Source organism: Mirounga angustirostris, unplaced genomic scaffold (genome assembly GCF_029215605.1).
Source record: "Mirounga angustirostris isolate CCGP_5_RB_7025 unplaced genomic scaffold, mMirAng1.0.hap1 SCAF_11, whole genome shotgun sequence".
NCBI classification, from domain to species: Eukaryota; Metazoa; Chordata; class Mammalia; order Carnivora; family Phocidae; genus Mirounga; species Mirounga angustirostris.
This window is the reverse complement of record NW_026991719.1, coordinates 43071632-43087992: the sequence shown is the minus strand read 5'-3', so window position 1 is coordinate 43087992 and position 16361 is coordinate 43071632. Positions and strand designations below refer to the sequence as shown.

Sequence of the window (16361 nt, the reverse complement as noted above, 5' to 3'; positions counted from 1 at the left end):
ATGGTGCCTCCAGCTTTGCTTTTCTTTCTCAAGATTGCTTTGGCTATTTTGGGTCTTTTGTGGTTCTGTACAAATTTTAGGATTGTTTGTTCCAGTTCTGTGAAAAATACTGTTGGTAATTTGATAAAGATTGCATTAAATGTGTAGATCGCTTTGGGTAGTATACACATTTTAACAATATTTGTTCTTCCAATCCATGAGCATGGAATGTCTTTCCATTTCTTTGTGTCTTCTTCAATTTCTTTCATTAATGTTTTACAGTTTTCAGAATACAGGCCTTTCACTTCTGTGGTTAGGTTTATTCCTAAGTATCTTATTATTTTGGGTACAATTATAAACAGGATTGATTCCTTAATTTCTCTTTCTGTCACTTCATTATTGGTATATAGAAATGCAACAGACTTCTGTACATTGATTTTGTATCCTGCGACTTTCCTGAATTGGTTTACCAGTACTCTCAGTTTTTTGGTGGAGTCTTTCTGGTTTTCTATATATAGTATCATGTCAACTGCAAATAGTGAACGTTTGACTTCTTCCTTGCCCATTTGGATGCCTTTTATTTCTTTGTATTGTCTGACTGCTGTGGCTAGGACTTCCAGTACTATGTTGAATAATAGTGGTGAGAGTGGACACTCTTGTCTTGTTCCTGACCATAGAGGAAAAGCTCCCAGTTTTTCCCAAGAATGATGTTAGCTGTAGGTTTTTAATAAGTGACCTTTATTATGTTGAGGTATGTTTGTGGGTTTATTTCTGGGCTCTCTATTCTGTTCTATTGATCTATGTGTTGATTTTTGTTCCAGTACCATACTGTTTTGACTACTACAGCTTTGTAGTACATCTTGAAATCTGGGATTGTAATACCAGTTTTGTTCTTCTTTCTCAGGATTGCTCTGGCTATTCAGGGTCTTTTGTCATTCCATACAAATTTTAGGATTATTTCTTCTAGTTCTGTGAAAAATGCTGTTGGTAATTTGATACGAATTGCATTAAATCTGTATATTGCTTTGGGTAGTATGGACATTTTAACAATATTTGTTTTCCCAATCCATGAACATGGAATATCTTTCCATTTGTGTCATCTTTAATTTCACTCATCAGTGTTTTATAGTATTCAGAGTACAGATTTTTCACTGCCTCCGTTGTTTATTTTATTATTTTTGGTGCAATTGTAAATGGGATTGTTTTCTTAATTTCTCTTTCTGTCACATCCTTATTAGTATATGGATTGCTTTAGATAGATTTTGTATTCTGCTACTTTACTGAATTCATTTATCTGCCCTAGTAGTTTTTTGGTGGAGTCTTTAGGGTTTTCTATATACAGTATCATTTCATCTACAGATAGTGAAAGTTTTACTTCTTCCTTAGTGGTTTGGATTCCTTTTATTTCTTTTTGTTGTCTGATTGCTGTCGCTAGGACTTCCAGTATTATGCTGAATAAAAATAGTGAGAGTGGGCATCCTTGTCTTGTTCCTGATCTTGGGGAAAAGCTCTGTTTTTCACCATTTACTAGGATGTTGACTGTGGGCTTTTCATATATGGCCTTTATTATGTTGAGGTATGTTCCCTCTAACTCTACTTTGTTAAGGATTTTTGTCATAAATGGATGTGTACTTTGTTAAATGCTTTTTCTACATCTGTTGAAATGATCACATGGTTTTTATCCTTTCTATTGTTGATGTGATGTATCACATTGATTAATTTGCAAATATTGAATCATGCTTGCATCCAAGGAATAAATCCTACTTGATTGTGGTGAATGATTTTTTAATGTATTGTTGGATTCAGTTTGCTAATATTTTGTTGAAGATTTTTGAATCTATGTCCATAAGAGATATTGGCCTGTAGTTCTCTTTTTTTATATTGTTTTTATCTGGTTTTGTTATCAGACTAATGCTGGCCTCATAGAATGAATTTGGAAGCTTTCCTTCCTCTTATGTTTTTTGGAATAGTTGAGAAGAATGAGTTTTAACTCTCCTGTAAATGTTCGGTAGAATTCACCTATGAAGCCAGCTGGTCCTGGACTTTTGTTTGTTGGAAATTTCTTCATTGCTGATTCAATTTAATTGCTGGTAATCAGTCTGTTCAAATTTTCTATTTCTTCCTTGTTCAGTTAAGGAAGGTGATTTGTTTCTAGGAATTTATCTATTTCTTCTAGGTTGTCCAATTTGTTGGCATATAATTTTTCATAATATTCCCTCATAATCCTTTGTATTTCTGTGTTGTCAGTTCTTATTTCTCCTCTTTCATTTCTCATTTTGTTTATTTATTCCTCTCCCTCTTTTTTTTTTAATGAGTCTGGTTAACGATTTATCAATTTAGTTTGTCTTTTCAAAGAACCACCTCCTGGTTTCATTGATCTGTTCTATTGGTTGTTTAGTTTCTATTTCACTTATTCTGCTCTAGTTTTTATTATTTTCTTCCTTGTACTGTTTTTGAATTAGGTTTTCTTTTTTCTACCGCCTTTAGATGTAAGGTTAGGTTTTTGAGATTTTTGAGATTTGAGATTTTTCTTGCTTCCTGAGGTAGGCCTGCGTTGCTATAAACTTCCCTCTTGTAACAGCTTTTCCTGTATCCCAAAGATTCAGGATTTTATGTGTTCATTTTCATTTGTCTCCATGTATTTTTTCTTATGTCCCCTGACCTATTCATTGTTTAGTAGCATGCTATTTACCCTCCTTGTATTTGTTTTCTTTCCTGATTTTGTCCAGTGGTTGATTTCTAGTTTCACAGCATTGTGTAAGAAAAGATGTATGATATGACTTCAATCATTTTGATTTTGTTAAGATTTGTTTCATGGCTTAACATGTGATCTATCTAGAGAATATTCCATATGCACTTGAAAAGAATGTGTATTCCACTGTTTTAGGATAGAATATTCTAAATATATCTGTTAGATCCATCTGGCCCAAATTGTCATTTAAGCCACAGTTTCCTTGTTGATCTTCTCTTGGATGATTTATCCATTGATATAAGTGATTTGTTAAAATGCCTGCTATTATGTATCACTATCAATTACTTCCTTTATGTTTTTTTCATTTATTCACAATTTATTTTTTCAAAGAGGTAAAGCATTTGGCTGTTTGATATAGATACACCTCTATTTAAACCACTAAAGGAGGGCGCCTGGGTGGCTCAGTTGGTTAAGCGACTGCCTTCGGCTCAGGTCATGATCCCAGGGTCCTGGGATCGAGTCCCACATCGGGCTCCCGGCTCGGCGGGGAGCCTGCTTCTCCCTCTGACCCTCTCCTCTCTCATGCTGTTTCTCTCTCGCTCGCTCGCCAATAAATAAATAAATAAAATCTTTAAAAAAAAAAAACCACTAAAGGATGGTTTCTGTAATTTGCAACCAAATGTATTCCTTGCTGATTTATATATTTTTCTTTTTTTTTTGCATTATACTTTTTTAATTCAATTAATTAACATATAACGTATTACCGGTTTCAGAGGTACAGGTCTATGATTTATCAGTCTAATATAACACTCAGTGCTCATTACATCACATGCCCTCCTTAATGTCCATCATTCAGTTACCCCATCACTACACCCCCTTCCCTCCAGCAACCCTCAGTTTGTTTCCTATGATTAAGAGTCTCTTATGGTTTGCCTCCCTCTCTCTTTTCATCTTGTTTTATTTTTTCCTCTCTTCCCCTATAATCCTCTGTTTTGTTTCTTAAATTCCACATATCAGTGAGATCATGTGATAATTGTCTTTCTCTGATTGACTTATTTCACTTAGCATAATACCATCTATTTCCATCCAGTCATTGCAAATGGCAAGATTTCATTTTTGATGGCTGCGTAATTTTCCAGTGTGTGTGTGTGTGTGTGTGTGTGTATACCAGATCTTCTTTATCCACTCATCTGTCGATGGACATCTGTGCTCTTTCCATAGTTTGGCTATTGTGGACATTGCTGCTATAAACATTGGGGTGTAGGTGCCCCTTCAGATTACTACACTTGTATCGATGGGGTAAATACCCAGCAGTGCGATTGCTGGGTTGTAGGGTATCTCTATTTTCAACTTTTTGAGGAACCTCTATACTGTTTTGAAGAGTGGCTGCAATACCTTGCATTGCAACCAACAGTGTAAGAGGGTTCCCCTTTCTCCGCATCCTTGCCAACATTTGTTGTTTCCTGACTTTTTAATTTTAGCCATTCTGACTGGTGTGAGGTGGTATCTCATTGTGGTTTTGATTTGTATTTCCCTGATACCAAGTGATGTGGAACATTTTTTCATGTGTCTGTTGGCCATTTGTAGGTCTTCTTTGGAGGAATATCTGCTCATGTCTTCTGCCCACTTCTTGACTGGATTATTTGGTTTTGGGGTGTTGAGTTTGATAAGTTCTTTTTTTTTTTTTTTTTTTTTTAAAGATTTTATTTATTTATTCATGAGAGATAGAGAGAGAGAGAGGCAGAGGGAGAGGCAGGCTCCCCGCGGAGCAGGGAGCCCGATGCGGGACTCGATCCCAGGACCCCGGGATCATGATCTGAGCTGAAGGCAGACGCTTAACCGACTGAGCCACCCAGGCGTCCCAAGTTTGATAAGTTCTTTATATATCTTTGATACTTGCCCTTTATCTGATATGTCATTTGCAAATATCTTTTCTCATTCCATCAGTTGTCTTTTGGTTTGCTGACTATTTCCTTTGCTGTGCAAAAGCTTTTTATCTTGATGAAGTCCCAATAGTTATTTTTTGCCTTTGTTTCCCTTGCCTTTGAAGACGTATCTAGCAAGAAGTTGCTGCAGCTGAGGTTGAAGAGGTTGCTGCCTATGTTTTCCTCTAGGATTTTGATGGATTTCTGTCTCACATTTAGGTCTTTTAACCATTTGGAGTCTATTTTTCTGTATGGTGTAAGGAAATGGTCCAGTTTCATTCTTCTGCATGTGGTTCTCTACTTTTATGAACACCATTTGTTAAAGAGAGTGTCTTTTTTCCACTGAGTATCCATTCCTCCTTTGTCGAAGATTAGTTGACCATAGAGTTGAGGGTCCATTTCTGGGTTCTCTATTCTGTTCCATTGATCTATGTGTCTGTTTTTGTGCCAGTACCATACTGTCTTGATGATTACAACTTTGTAATAGAGCTTGAAATCGGGAATTGTGATGCCACCAGTTTTGGTTTTCTTTTTCAACATTCCTCAGGCTATGCGGGGTCTTTTCTGGTTCCATACAAATTTTAGGATTAAAATTTAGGTTCCAGCTCTGTGAACAAAGTTGATGGTATTTTGATAGGGATTGCATTGAATGTGTAGATTGCTCTAAGTAGCATAGACATTTTAACAATATTTGTTCTTCCAATCCATGAGCATGGAATGTTTTTCCATTTCTTTGTGTCTTCATCGCTTTCTTTCATGAGTGTTCTATAGTTTTCTGAGTAAAGATCTTTTGCCTCTTTGGTTAGGTTTATTCCTAGGTATCTTATGGCTTTTGGTGCAAATGTAAATGGGATTGATTCCTTGATTTCTCTTTCTTCTGCCTCATTGTTAGTGTATAGAAATGCAACTGATTTCTGTGCATTGATTTTATATCCTGCCACTTTGCTGAATTCCTGTATGAGTTCTAGCAATTTTGGGCTGGAGTCTTGGGTTTTCCACATAGAGGATCATATCATCTGCAAAGAGTGAGAGTTTGACTTCTTCTTTGCCAATTCAGATGCCTTTTGTTTCTTTTTTTGTCTGATTGCTGAGGCTATGACTTCTAGTACTATGTTGAATAACAATGGTGACAATGGACATCTCTGTTGTATTCCTGACCTTAGGGGAAAAGCTCTCAGTTTTTCCCCATTGAAAGTGATATTCGCTATGGGCTTTTCATAGATGGCCTTTATGATATTGAGGTATGTTCCCTCTATCCCTACACTGTGAAGAGTTTTAATCAAGAAAGGATGCTGTACTTTGTCAAATGCTTTTTCTGCATCTATTGAGAGGATCATATGCTTCTTGTTTTTCTTTTATTTATGTAATGTATCACATTGATTGATTTGCAGATGTTGAACTACCCTTGGAGCCCAGGAATAAATCCTGCTTGGTCATGGTGAATAATCCTTTTAATGTACTGTTGGATCCTATTGGCTAGTATTTTGGTGAGAATTTTTGCATCCATGTTCATCAGGGATATTGGTCTATAATTCTCCATTTGGTGGGGTCTTCATCTGGTTTTGGGATTAAAGTCATGCTGACCTCATAGAAAGAGTTTGGAAGTTTTCTTTCCATTTCTATTTTTTGAAACAGTTTCAGAAGAATAGGTGTCAATTCTTCTTTGAGTGTTTGTACAATTCCCCTGGGAAGCCCTCCAGCCCTGGGCTCTTGTTTGTTGGGAGATTTTTTATTACTGCTTCAATTTCCTTGCTGGTTATGGGTCTCTTCAGGTTTTCTATTTCTTCCTGTTTCAGTTTTGGTAGTTTATGTGTCTCTAGGAATACAACCACTTCTTCCAGACTGTAATTTGCTGGCATATGGTTGCTCATAATATGTTCTTATAATTGTTTGTATTTCTTTGGTATTGGTTGTGATCTCTCTTCTTTCATTCACGATTTTATTTATTTGGGTCCTTTCTCTTTTCTTTTGGATAAGTCTGGCCAGGGGTTTATCAATCTTATTAATTCCTTCAAAGAACCAGCTCTTAGTTTCATTGATCTGTTCTACTATTCTTTCACTTTCTATTTCATTGATTTCTGCTCTAATCTTTATAGTTTCTCTTCTCCTGTTTGGTTTAGGCTTTATTTGTTGTTCTTTCTCCACGTCCTTTAGGTGTAAGGTTAGGTTGTGTATTTGAGACCTTTCTTGTTTTTCGAGGAAGTCTTGTATTGCTATATACATTCCTCTTAGGACCACCTTTGCTGCATCCCAAAGATTTTGAACAGTTGTGTTTTCATTTTCACTTGTTTCCATGAATTTTTTTAAATTCTTTAATTTCCTGGTTGACCCATTCTTTCTTTAGTAGGATTCTCTTTAGTCTCCATGTATTTGCGTTCTTTCTGACTTTCCTCTTGGGACTGAGTTCCAGTTTCAAAGCACTGTGGTCTGAAAATATGCAGGGAATGATCCCAATCTCTTGGTACCAATTGAGACCTAATTTGTGACCCAGTATGTTATCTATTCTGAAGAATGTTCCATTTGCACTTGAGAAGAGTGTGTATTCTGTTGTGTTAGGATGGAATGTTCTGAATATGTGTGAAGTCCATCTGGTCCAGCATGTCATTCAAAGCCCTTATTTCCTTGTTGATCTTCTGCTTAGATGATCTGTCCATTGCAGTGACAGGGGTGTTAAATTCCCCTACTATTATTGTATTATTATCAATGTGTTTCTTTAATTTTGTTATTAATTAGCTTATATAATTGGCTGCTCCCATGTTAAGGGGCATAAATATTTGCAATTGTTAGATCTTCTTGTTGGATAGACCCTTTAATTATGATATAGTGCCCTTCCTCATCTCTTATTCCAGTCTTTGGTTTAAAATCTAATTTGTCTGATACAAGGATTGCCACCCCATCTTTCTTTTGATGTCCATTAGCATTATAAATGGCTTTTCACCACCTCACTTTAAATCTGGAGGTGTCTTTGGGTCTAAAATGAGTCTCTTGCAGACAGCATATCGATGGGTCTTGTTTTTTTATCCAATCTGATACCCTGTATCTTTTGATTGGGGTATTTAGCCCATTTACATTCAGAGTAACTATTGAAAGATATGAATTTAATGCCATTGTATTACCTGTAAATTGACTGTTTCTGTCTATTGTCTGTTCCTTTCTGGTCTGTTACTCTTGGGCTCTCTCTTTGCTTAGAGGATCCCTTTTAACATTTCTTGTAGGACTGGTTTGGTGATCACAAATTCTTTCAGTTTCTGTCTGTCCTGGAAGTTTTTTATCACTCCTATTTTGAATGACAGCCTAGCTGGATAAAGTATTCTTGGCTTCATATTTTTCCCATTTAGCACCCTGAATATATCATGCCAGTCCTTTTTGGCCTGCCAGGTCTCTGTGGATAGGTCTGCTGCCAATCTAATGTTTCCACCCTTGTAGGTTAAGACCTTTTATCACAAGCTCCTTTCAGGATTTTTCTCTTTGTCTTTGAGATTTGCAAGTTTTACTAATATATGTCTGGGGGTTGACCTATTTTTATTGATTTTGAGGGGGGTTCTCTGTGCCTCCTGGATTTCGATACCTGTTTCCTTCCCCAATTTAGGGAAGTTCTCTGCTGTAATTTGCTCCAATATACCTTCTGCCCCCCTCTCTCTTTCCTCTTCTTCTGGGATCCCAATTATTCTAATATTGTTCTGCTTTATGGTATCACTTATCTCTCAAAATCTCCCCTCGTGATCCAGTAGTTGTTTATCTCTCTTTTTCTCAGCTTCTTTATTCTTCATCATTTGGTCTTCTATATCACTAATTCTCTCTTCTGCCCAATGTATCCTAGCAGTTAGGGCCTCCATTTTTTATTGCATCTCGTTCCTTTTTTTATTTCGACTTGGTTAGATTTTAGTTCTTTTAGTTCTCCAGAAAGGGATTCTCTAGTGTCTTCTATACTTTTTCAAACCCAGCTAGTTTCTTTATAATCATTATTCTGAATTCAGTTCTGACATCTTACTTACATCCATACTGATTAGGTCCCTGGCATTCAGTACTGCCTCTTGTTCTCTTTTTTGAGGTGAGTTTTTCTGTCTTGTTATTCTGTCCAGAGGAGAATAGATGAATGCAAGAATAAAATGCTAAAATGGCAGCAATGACCCCAGAGAAATATACACTAAATGAATCAGAAGAGACCTGAAACTGGGAAAAAAATTTTTTTTAAAGGGAGAGAATATAATCAGACAGGTGAGCAGAATAGAGCAATACACTGGATTCTGTGTGTATTTTGATCTGTTTTAGAAAACTAGATCCCGGGCACCTGGGTGGCTCAGTTGGTTAAGCGACTGCCTTCGGCTCAGGTCATGATCCTGGAGTCCCGGGATCGAGTCCCACATCAGGCTCCCTGCTCAGCGGGGAGTCTGCTTCTCCCTCTGGCCCTCCCCTCTCTCATGCTCTATCTCATTCTCTCTCTCAAATAAATAAATAAAATCTTAAAAAAAAAAAAAAAAGAAAACTAGATCCCAAAACTGTAAAGAAAGAAAAACATATATGTCCAAGAATAAAATTAAATACTATGAAAGGATAGAATGTAACTGTAAAAATGGAAATTAAAAGACAAGAAAAACAAAAGAGAAAAAAAAAACAGCAACAAATAAAAGGAAGAGATATAAACAGGCAGGTGGACACAGTAGAGCAATACACTATCTCCTGAGTGTATATTGGTCAGTTTATTAGAAGAAACTACATTCCAAAATTGTAAGGAAAGAAAAACATATATACAAAAATAAAATTAAATACCTTGAAAGGATAGAATGTAACTGTAAAGATGAAAATTTAAAAAGACTTTAACAAAACAAAACAAAAAAGGAAGAAGGGGAAAAAACCAAGGAAAAAGAGAATATGATCAGACAGGTGAATAGAACAGAGCCCTACACTAGACTTTGGGTGTATTTTGGTCTTTTTGAAGAAACTGCATCCCAAAATTGCAAAGAAAGAAAAACATACATATACAAAAATAAGATTAAATACAATGAAGGGATAGAATGTAACTGTAAAAATGAAAATTAAAAAAGGTTTTAAAAAAGAGTTGATAAAATAAATTGGTTGAAAAAAGAAAAAAAATTTAAAGAATTAAAGTTGAAAAACTAAAAAATCATGGGGGAAAGGCAATGAATTCTATGTGCTGTATTCCCCTAGCGCTGGAGTTCTGCTGTTCTCATTGATCAGTAAACTCAGTCTTGGCTGGCTGTTCTCGCTGATCTTCTGGGGGAGGGGCCTGTTGCCGTGGTTTCCAAAAGTCTTTGCTGGAGGCGGAATTGCCCCGCCCTTGCCCAGTCTGGGCTAAGTAATCTGCTCGGGTTTGCTCTCGGGAGCTTTTGTTCCCTGCAAACTTTCCCTACAGCTTTGGAGGACGAGAGTGAAAATGGTGGCCTCCCAATCTCCGCCCCAGAGGAGCCAAGAACTCGGGGCCCCGCTCCTCAGTGCACCCCCAGAGAAAAGCAGTCAATCACTCCCGTCTCCCCAGTCTCCGGCCGCAGTCCGTGCTCACCCGGCCTGTGACCGCGCGTTTCTATCTCTGGCACCCGACCCCGTGTGGAGTCTCCAAACCCAGCAGATCTCTGCAGTGCACTCCCGCATGGCTCCTCCCCGGGGGAGGAAGGTGAGTCTCCCCGGATCTGCCGCTTGTTGGGTCCCTGCTGGAGGAGCAGGGGCCCGACGGTGCCGCGGATCACGGTTTATGGCAACCCCGAGCTGAGAGCCCGCGCCTGGGCTCCGCCTCTGCAGCCGGCTTCCCTGCTCCGTTACCTGGGAGCTCTGCCACACTCAGGCACCCCCGGTCTTTCTGTGACCCTGAGGGTCCTGAGACTACACTGTCCCACAAGGTTTCCACCCCCCACTTAGCCACCGGAGTGACGTCCCTCAGCGGAGCAGACTTTTAAAAGTTCCGATTTTGTGCTCCGCGGCTCTATCACTTGCCAGAAGCGGCCAGTGGAGGTCCCCTCCCCCGCCGTCTATCCTCCCGAATATCACCTCGGATTCACTTCTCCGCACGTCCTACCTTCCAGAAAGTGGTCGCTTTTCTGTTCAGAGAGTTGCTGCTATTGTTTTCTTACATCTCTGGTTGAGTTTGCAGGTGTTCAGAATGATTTGATAACTATCTAGCTGAATTCCTGGGCCCAAATGAAATTAAGGTGTCCTACTCCTCTGCCATCTTATAAATAAATCTTCCTTTATGTTTTTTAATAGTTGCTTTATATATTTGGGTGCTCCCGTGTTGGTTGCATAAATATTTACAATTGTTATATCTTCCTGTTGGATTGTTCCTTTTATGATTATATACTGTCTTTCTTTGGCTCTTGTTAGAGTCTTTGTTTTAAACTCTGTTTTGTCCAATATAAGAATTGCTATCCTGGCTTTCTTTTCACTTCTATACTGGCATGATAAATGGTTTTCCATCCCTTAACTTTCAATCTGCATGTGTCTGTAGGTCTGAAATGAGTCTCTTGTATGCAGCATATAGATGGGTCTTGCTTTTTTATCCACTCTGTCACCCTATGTCCTTTGAGTCCATTTACATTCAAAGTAATTATTGAAAGGTATGTACATATTACCATTTTGTTACTCATTTTATGGTTCTTTTTACTTCTTCTCTGTTCCTTTCTTCTCTTGCTCTCTTCTCTCATGGTTTGCTGGCTTTCTTTAGTGATATATTTGGATCCCTTTTTCTTTATTTTTTGCATATCCACTATCAGTTTTTGATTTGTGGTTACCATTAGCTTTGTATATAACATCTTCTGCATATAGCAGTCTATATTAAGTTAATGGTCACTTAAGTTTGAACCCATTCCAAAAGCACTAAATTTTTACCCCTCTCCCACCCCACATTTTAGGTATATGGTGTCATACTTTACATTGTTTCATTTTGTGAAACCTTTAACTGAGTTTCATAGATATACTTAATTTTACTGCTTTTGTGCTTCCTACTTTTCCTACTCCTGCTTATGGTTTTTCCTTTCCACTCAAAGAGTCTTCTTTAACATTTCTTGTAAGGCTGGTTCAGTGGTGATGAATTCTTTTAACTTTTCTTTGTCTGGGAAACTATCTTTCCTTCTATTCTGAACAATAGCCTTGCTAGATAGAGTATTCTTGGCTGCAGGTTTTTTTCTTTCACCACTTTAAATATATTATGGCAATCCCTTCTGGTCTGTATAGTTTCTGCTGACAAATCAGCTGATAGCCTTATGGATTTTTTTCTTGTATGGAACTGTTTTCTCTTGCTGCTTTTAAAATTCTCTTTATCACTACTTTTTGACATTTTAATTACTATGTGTCTTGGTGTGGACCTCCTTGGGTTAAGTTTGTTGGGGGCTCTCTGTGCCTCCTGGATCTGGATTTCTATTTCCTCCCCCAGTTTAAGGTATGTTTTCAGCTATTATTTCTTTACATAAATTTTCTGCCCTCTTTTCTGTCCCTTCTTCTGGGATCCATATAATGTGAACAGTGTTATGCTTGATGGTGTCACTGTGTTCACTTAATCTGTTCTCATTTTTTATTACTCTTTTTTATTTCCCCTGTTCAGCTTGACTGTTTTCCATTACTCTGTCTTCCAGGTCGCTGATCTGTTCTGCCTCTTCTAGTCTACTATTTATTCCCTCTAGTGTATTTTTAATTTCAGTTATTGAATTTTTCATCTCCAATTAGTTCTTTTTTATGTTTTCTATCTCTTTGTTGAGGGTCTCACTGAGGTCCCCCACTCTTTTCTCAAGTCCAGTGATTATCTTTATGACCATTACTTTAAATTTCCTATCAGGTGTATTATTAGCTCTGTTTTATTTAGCTCTCTTGCTGTGATTTTGTCCTGTTCTTTCATTTGGGACACATTCCCCTGTCTCATCATTTTTTCCAACTCTCTGTATCTGTTTCTATGTGTTAGGAAAGTCAGCTATGCTGCCTGCTCTTGAAAGGAGTGGCCTTATGAAGAAGAGGTCCCATAGTGCCCTGTAGTGCAATGTCCCCTGTTCCCCAGAACGTGGTACTCCAAGGGTTTCTCCTATATATGTTGCATGTTCTCTGCTATTGTGGCTGAGCTGCATTTGCCTTCAGTCCAGTCATCTGCAATGGCTCTCTTTGCCTGTTGTGGGCAGTGTTTCATCCCTGTGTTGTTAATGGGCCAGTTTGGGGCCACACTAGGCTTGAGGTGGGTCAGACCAGGCATTTGTCAGAGCTGCAGACACCAAACTGCAGGATGCTCTTCCTGTGTTGCCCCCTGGAAGGCTTTTGTTAGTAGGCAGGGCACTCTCCATGTGTTGCCCCCTGAGAAGCTTTCATTGGTGCATGGGGCCTGCAGTCAGACCAGATGTCTGCCCCCAGCCCACTGCTGGGGCTGTAGTTGAACTCATGTATGTGGTTATCTTCCCCTCTCTCAGGGCAGGAGTCACTTTGGAGTGACTGTTGGATGGGGTGGGCATGTTAGATGGGGTGGGTCTTCTGACAAGAGCATGTTGGATGGGGTGGGTCTTCAGGAAAATGCAGGGGGCGGGGTTCCTGGTGTTAGCAAGGTCTGTGCTAATCTCTGGGGGAGGGGACCTGTAGCTGCTTTGGAGAACTGCTGAGGATGGGTTGAAGGGGGTGGGTCCACAGAAGTGCATGGGGGTGGGGTGTGCTGTTTGCAAGCTAGGTGGAAAGTATTCCTATTGGTTCCCACAGGTGTCTGTGTACCTAGGCGGGGTCAGGGGGGTGTGTAGGAAATGGCACCTGCCAGCTCTTTTGTTCTTGGAGAAGTCTCCTAAGGATCTCTGCCCTTCCAGCACACATTCTGAGATTAGTAAATTAATCTCCTTCCCGTATGTACCAAGTGTTTTTCAAACTGCTGCTTCTATGCTGTATCTCAGTGGGGTTGTTTGTTTTGTTGTGTCTTTAAGGACAGAAACTCAGTTTCCTACTGCCTTCTAGCCCTTCCAGAGCTGAGCCACTGACTTTTCAAGTTCCTGGCGTTGAGACTCACTGATTGTAGGAACTTGCAAAGTTAAGTCCCTCTGGCTTTCAAAGCTAAATGTTATGGGGATTTGTCTTCCCAGTGTGGGTCCCCCATGTCTGAGGTGGCTGGTGTGGTGTCTTCTCCTCTCCCTTCTCTGTGCCTGCGGTGTCCCTCCCTCCTGCATACAGTCTTGCAGGTCAATTTCATTCCCAGTCATGTCCCTGCTCTTCCTACCACTGTCAGTGTGGCCTCTTCTCTATGATTAGCTGTGAATAGTATGTTTTGCCAGTCTTTGGATCATCTTCAGGGTTATTTACAGCAGCATGGCTGTTATCTAGGTGTATCCATGGGATGAAGTAAGCTTAGGATCCTCCTGCTCTGCCATCTTCCTGGAAGTCCAGGGCCCCCTTTTTAATAAAAGCAAATGTACCTTTCACTGGGAATTGTAAAAGAAAGGGAAGGCTGATAAGCCTCCATTATGGGAAAAGCCCAACCTCATCATATTTCCATCTTTCACCAAATGAAGAGTGGCATTATGCATGCTAACACATGTACCATGTACCTAAGCATATACCAAGCATCTGCCCACACCTAGACACAAGTGTACACCAAGCATGTATGCACATGGTTGTATACCAGAACATGAATGAAAATATGTACAAATACATGCTAGAAATATACCCACATTAACTTCTATAACAACAACAGCAACAACAATAACTAACACTTATTTAGCACTTACCCTGTGCCAGGAAACGTTTAAGGATTTTTAATGCATTAATTTATTTAATTTTCACAACTGCCTTAGAATATAAAAGCATATAGAGGTAAAGTGCCTTGCCTCAGGTCACAAACTATTCAGTGATGGAGCTGGAAATCAAGCCATAATCACTCAGTGCATTCCCTAAATATACACATATACAAAGGCAGACACTGGGCACCCATGCAGCAGCCCATTCACATCTGTGGGAGCATGCCCATGAAAGCGCCAACCCAGAAATATTTATCTTTCCTCAAGTTTGCCATGTTACATATCACTTTACAGGCCAGTCTGACACAAGAAAAATTTGGCAACATACATTGATGCCTACAGCTGCTCAGAAACAAATATCTGTTTGATACCCTAACACACTTTGGTTATCTCATCACATCTACCAAGTACTTCTTTCCCCAAACTTTTATTTCCTCAGATGCAGCTTTCTTGGCTCAGGGTTCCTGGCCAACTACCACCCCTCCTTACCTCTCCCATACCGCCCAGCTCCTCATTCTGTCCTTTCAAGTACTGGTCCCTCATAACAATGCCCTGTCCCCTTCATCCTTACACAGAGTGACATAATGTATGACAAGCTCAGTGTCCTGATTGATATCCTGGCTGAGGAGGCAGCAGTTGAGAAAAGTGCTACAGTATGTGCAGACGATGGCAAGGCAGATGGAAAACGCTTCATCCCTCGAATAGACCACATAGCCAAGTGCAAGTTGGAGCTGGCCACAAAGGCCCAGAATCTCCAGAAATCCTTGAAGCTCATCATATTCCAAGTTCAACAAGGTAAGGGTCCCAGAGTTGTGGTGATTGACGTAAGGGAAAGAGAAGGTTCCAGTGGATGGATTACTGATCTCCCTCACTCTGGGTCTGCTATTTGACTCCACTACCAAAACTTGACCTGATTCTGCATTCATATAGCATCCAAAGTCAGTCCTCAGACTGCTAATTTGAAAAGCCTCAGTCCTAATAAGCTGTCTCTTTGGCTCCTCCTACCTCCCAGGCACTCAATTCTTGCTACTCATTTATTTTTGGAACTAACACTCATCCTAAACAATTACAGCTCCTAAGTGGCCTGGCTCAAAGTTCTGTCAGCTTCCACCATCAGTCCCGGAATTTTTTTCCACCTGTTCCTATTTCCTTTCAACCACCAAGCCTGTGACTATTTTAAAAAGAAAAGAATGTTCATCTGTGCATGTCTTACATAGTATTAATCAGGCACAAGGGCCCTGAGAGTGGTCCTGGGATCTCTGACATTGATTGCCATTCCCCACAACTCATGACATCCGCAAGCTTTCAACTCAGACTGAAAACTCTTTCATCTCCTCCAACTTCTTAATTTAACATTTTGGCTCCCACTTCTTCCCCACTACACACAATGCTTCTTTGATAAACAGATCAGAAAATGGTGTAAGACCAAGTGTGCTCTACCTGAACTGTTGGGATTGAGTAGAAGTCCGTGTAGCAAGGAAGTCCCTTTGGCTGGCCTCTGACTTTTAGCCATGGTACCTTCTCTTACCTTTAATATAGCCTCAGCCAAGTTTCCCAGAAAGAAGGGAAATCTCCATTCTGCACTGTAAATGTAGCAAACAGCCAATTTGCCTCTATTTCTGTAGTTAGTTTCTAAGTAGTGGACATGTAGCCATAATCTTATTACAACTAACCCTCAGCCTGCTCCATCAACATGTAAGTCAGATTTATAGCTACAGCTTGTGGCAATGGGGCAGAGAAAGGCACCCCTAGTAGGATAGGGAGAGAACCTATGAGCTTGAGCACAGGTTGAGCACCTAAGCTATACAATATATAGGCTGGTGAATGGAAGGACACTTCTCAAATATTCTTGGAATGGATGAAACATTTGAATGAAAGGATGGCATGGTCCTAGAGGCTCAAGTCTGGAAAAAAAAGTAATGTGAGTAAATGAATTAACAAAGAGGTGATAATGAAGACAGAAGAACAGAGGGTTTCCCACCTTGCTCCCCTGCCCCAGGCCCTGAGCTTCTACTCACACTACATTTACTGGGTGACAGAAAAAGAGTAAGCAGTAAAACAGAA

General features: G+C 39.6%; 1 protein-coding gene across 1 annotated transcript in view; it reads left to right on the top strand.

Moving 5' to 3' along the window:
• Positions 1-16361, top strand: part of DGKK (diacylglycerol kinase kappa) — a 147134-nt gene that overhangs the window by 103581 nt on the left and 27192 nt on the right. The window contains exon 15 of the mRNA XM_045877990.1: positions 14873-15092. Coding sequence (XP_045733946.1) covers positions 14873-15092 — 220 coding nt within the window. The remainder of the gene's footprint in view (positions 1-14872; positions 15093-16361) is intronic.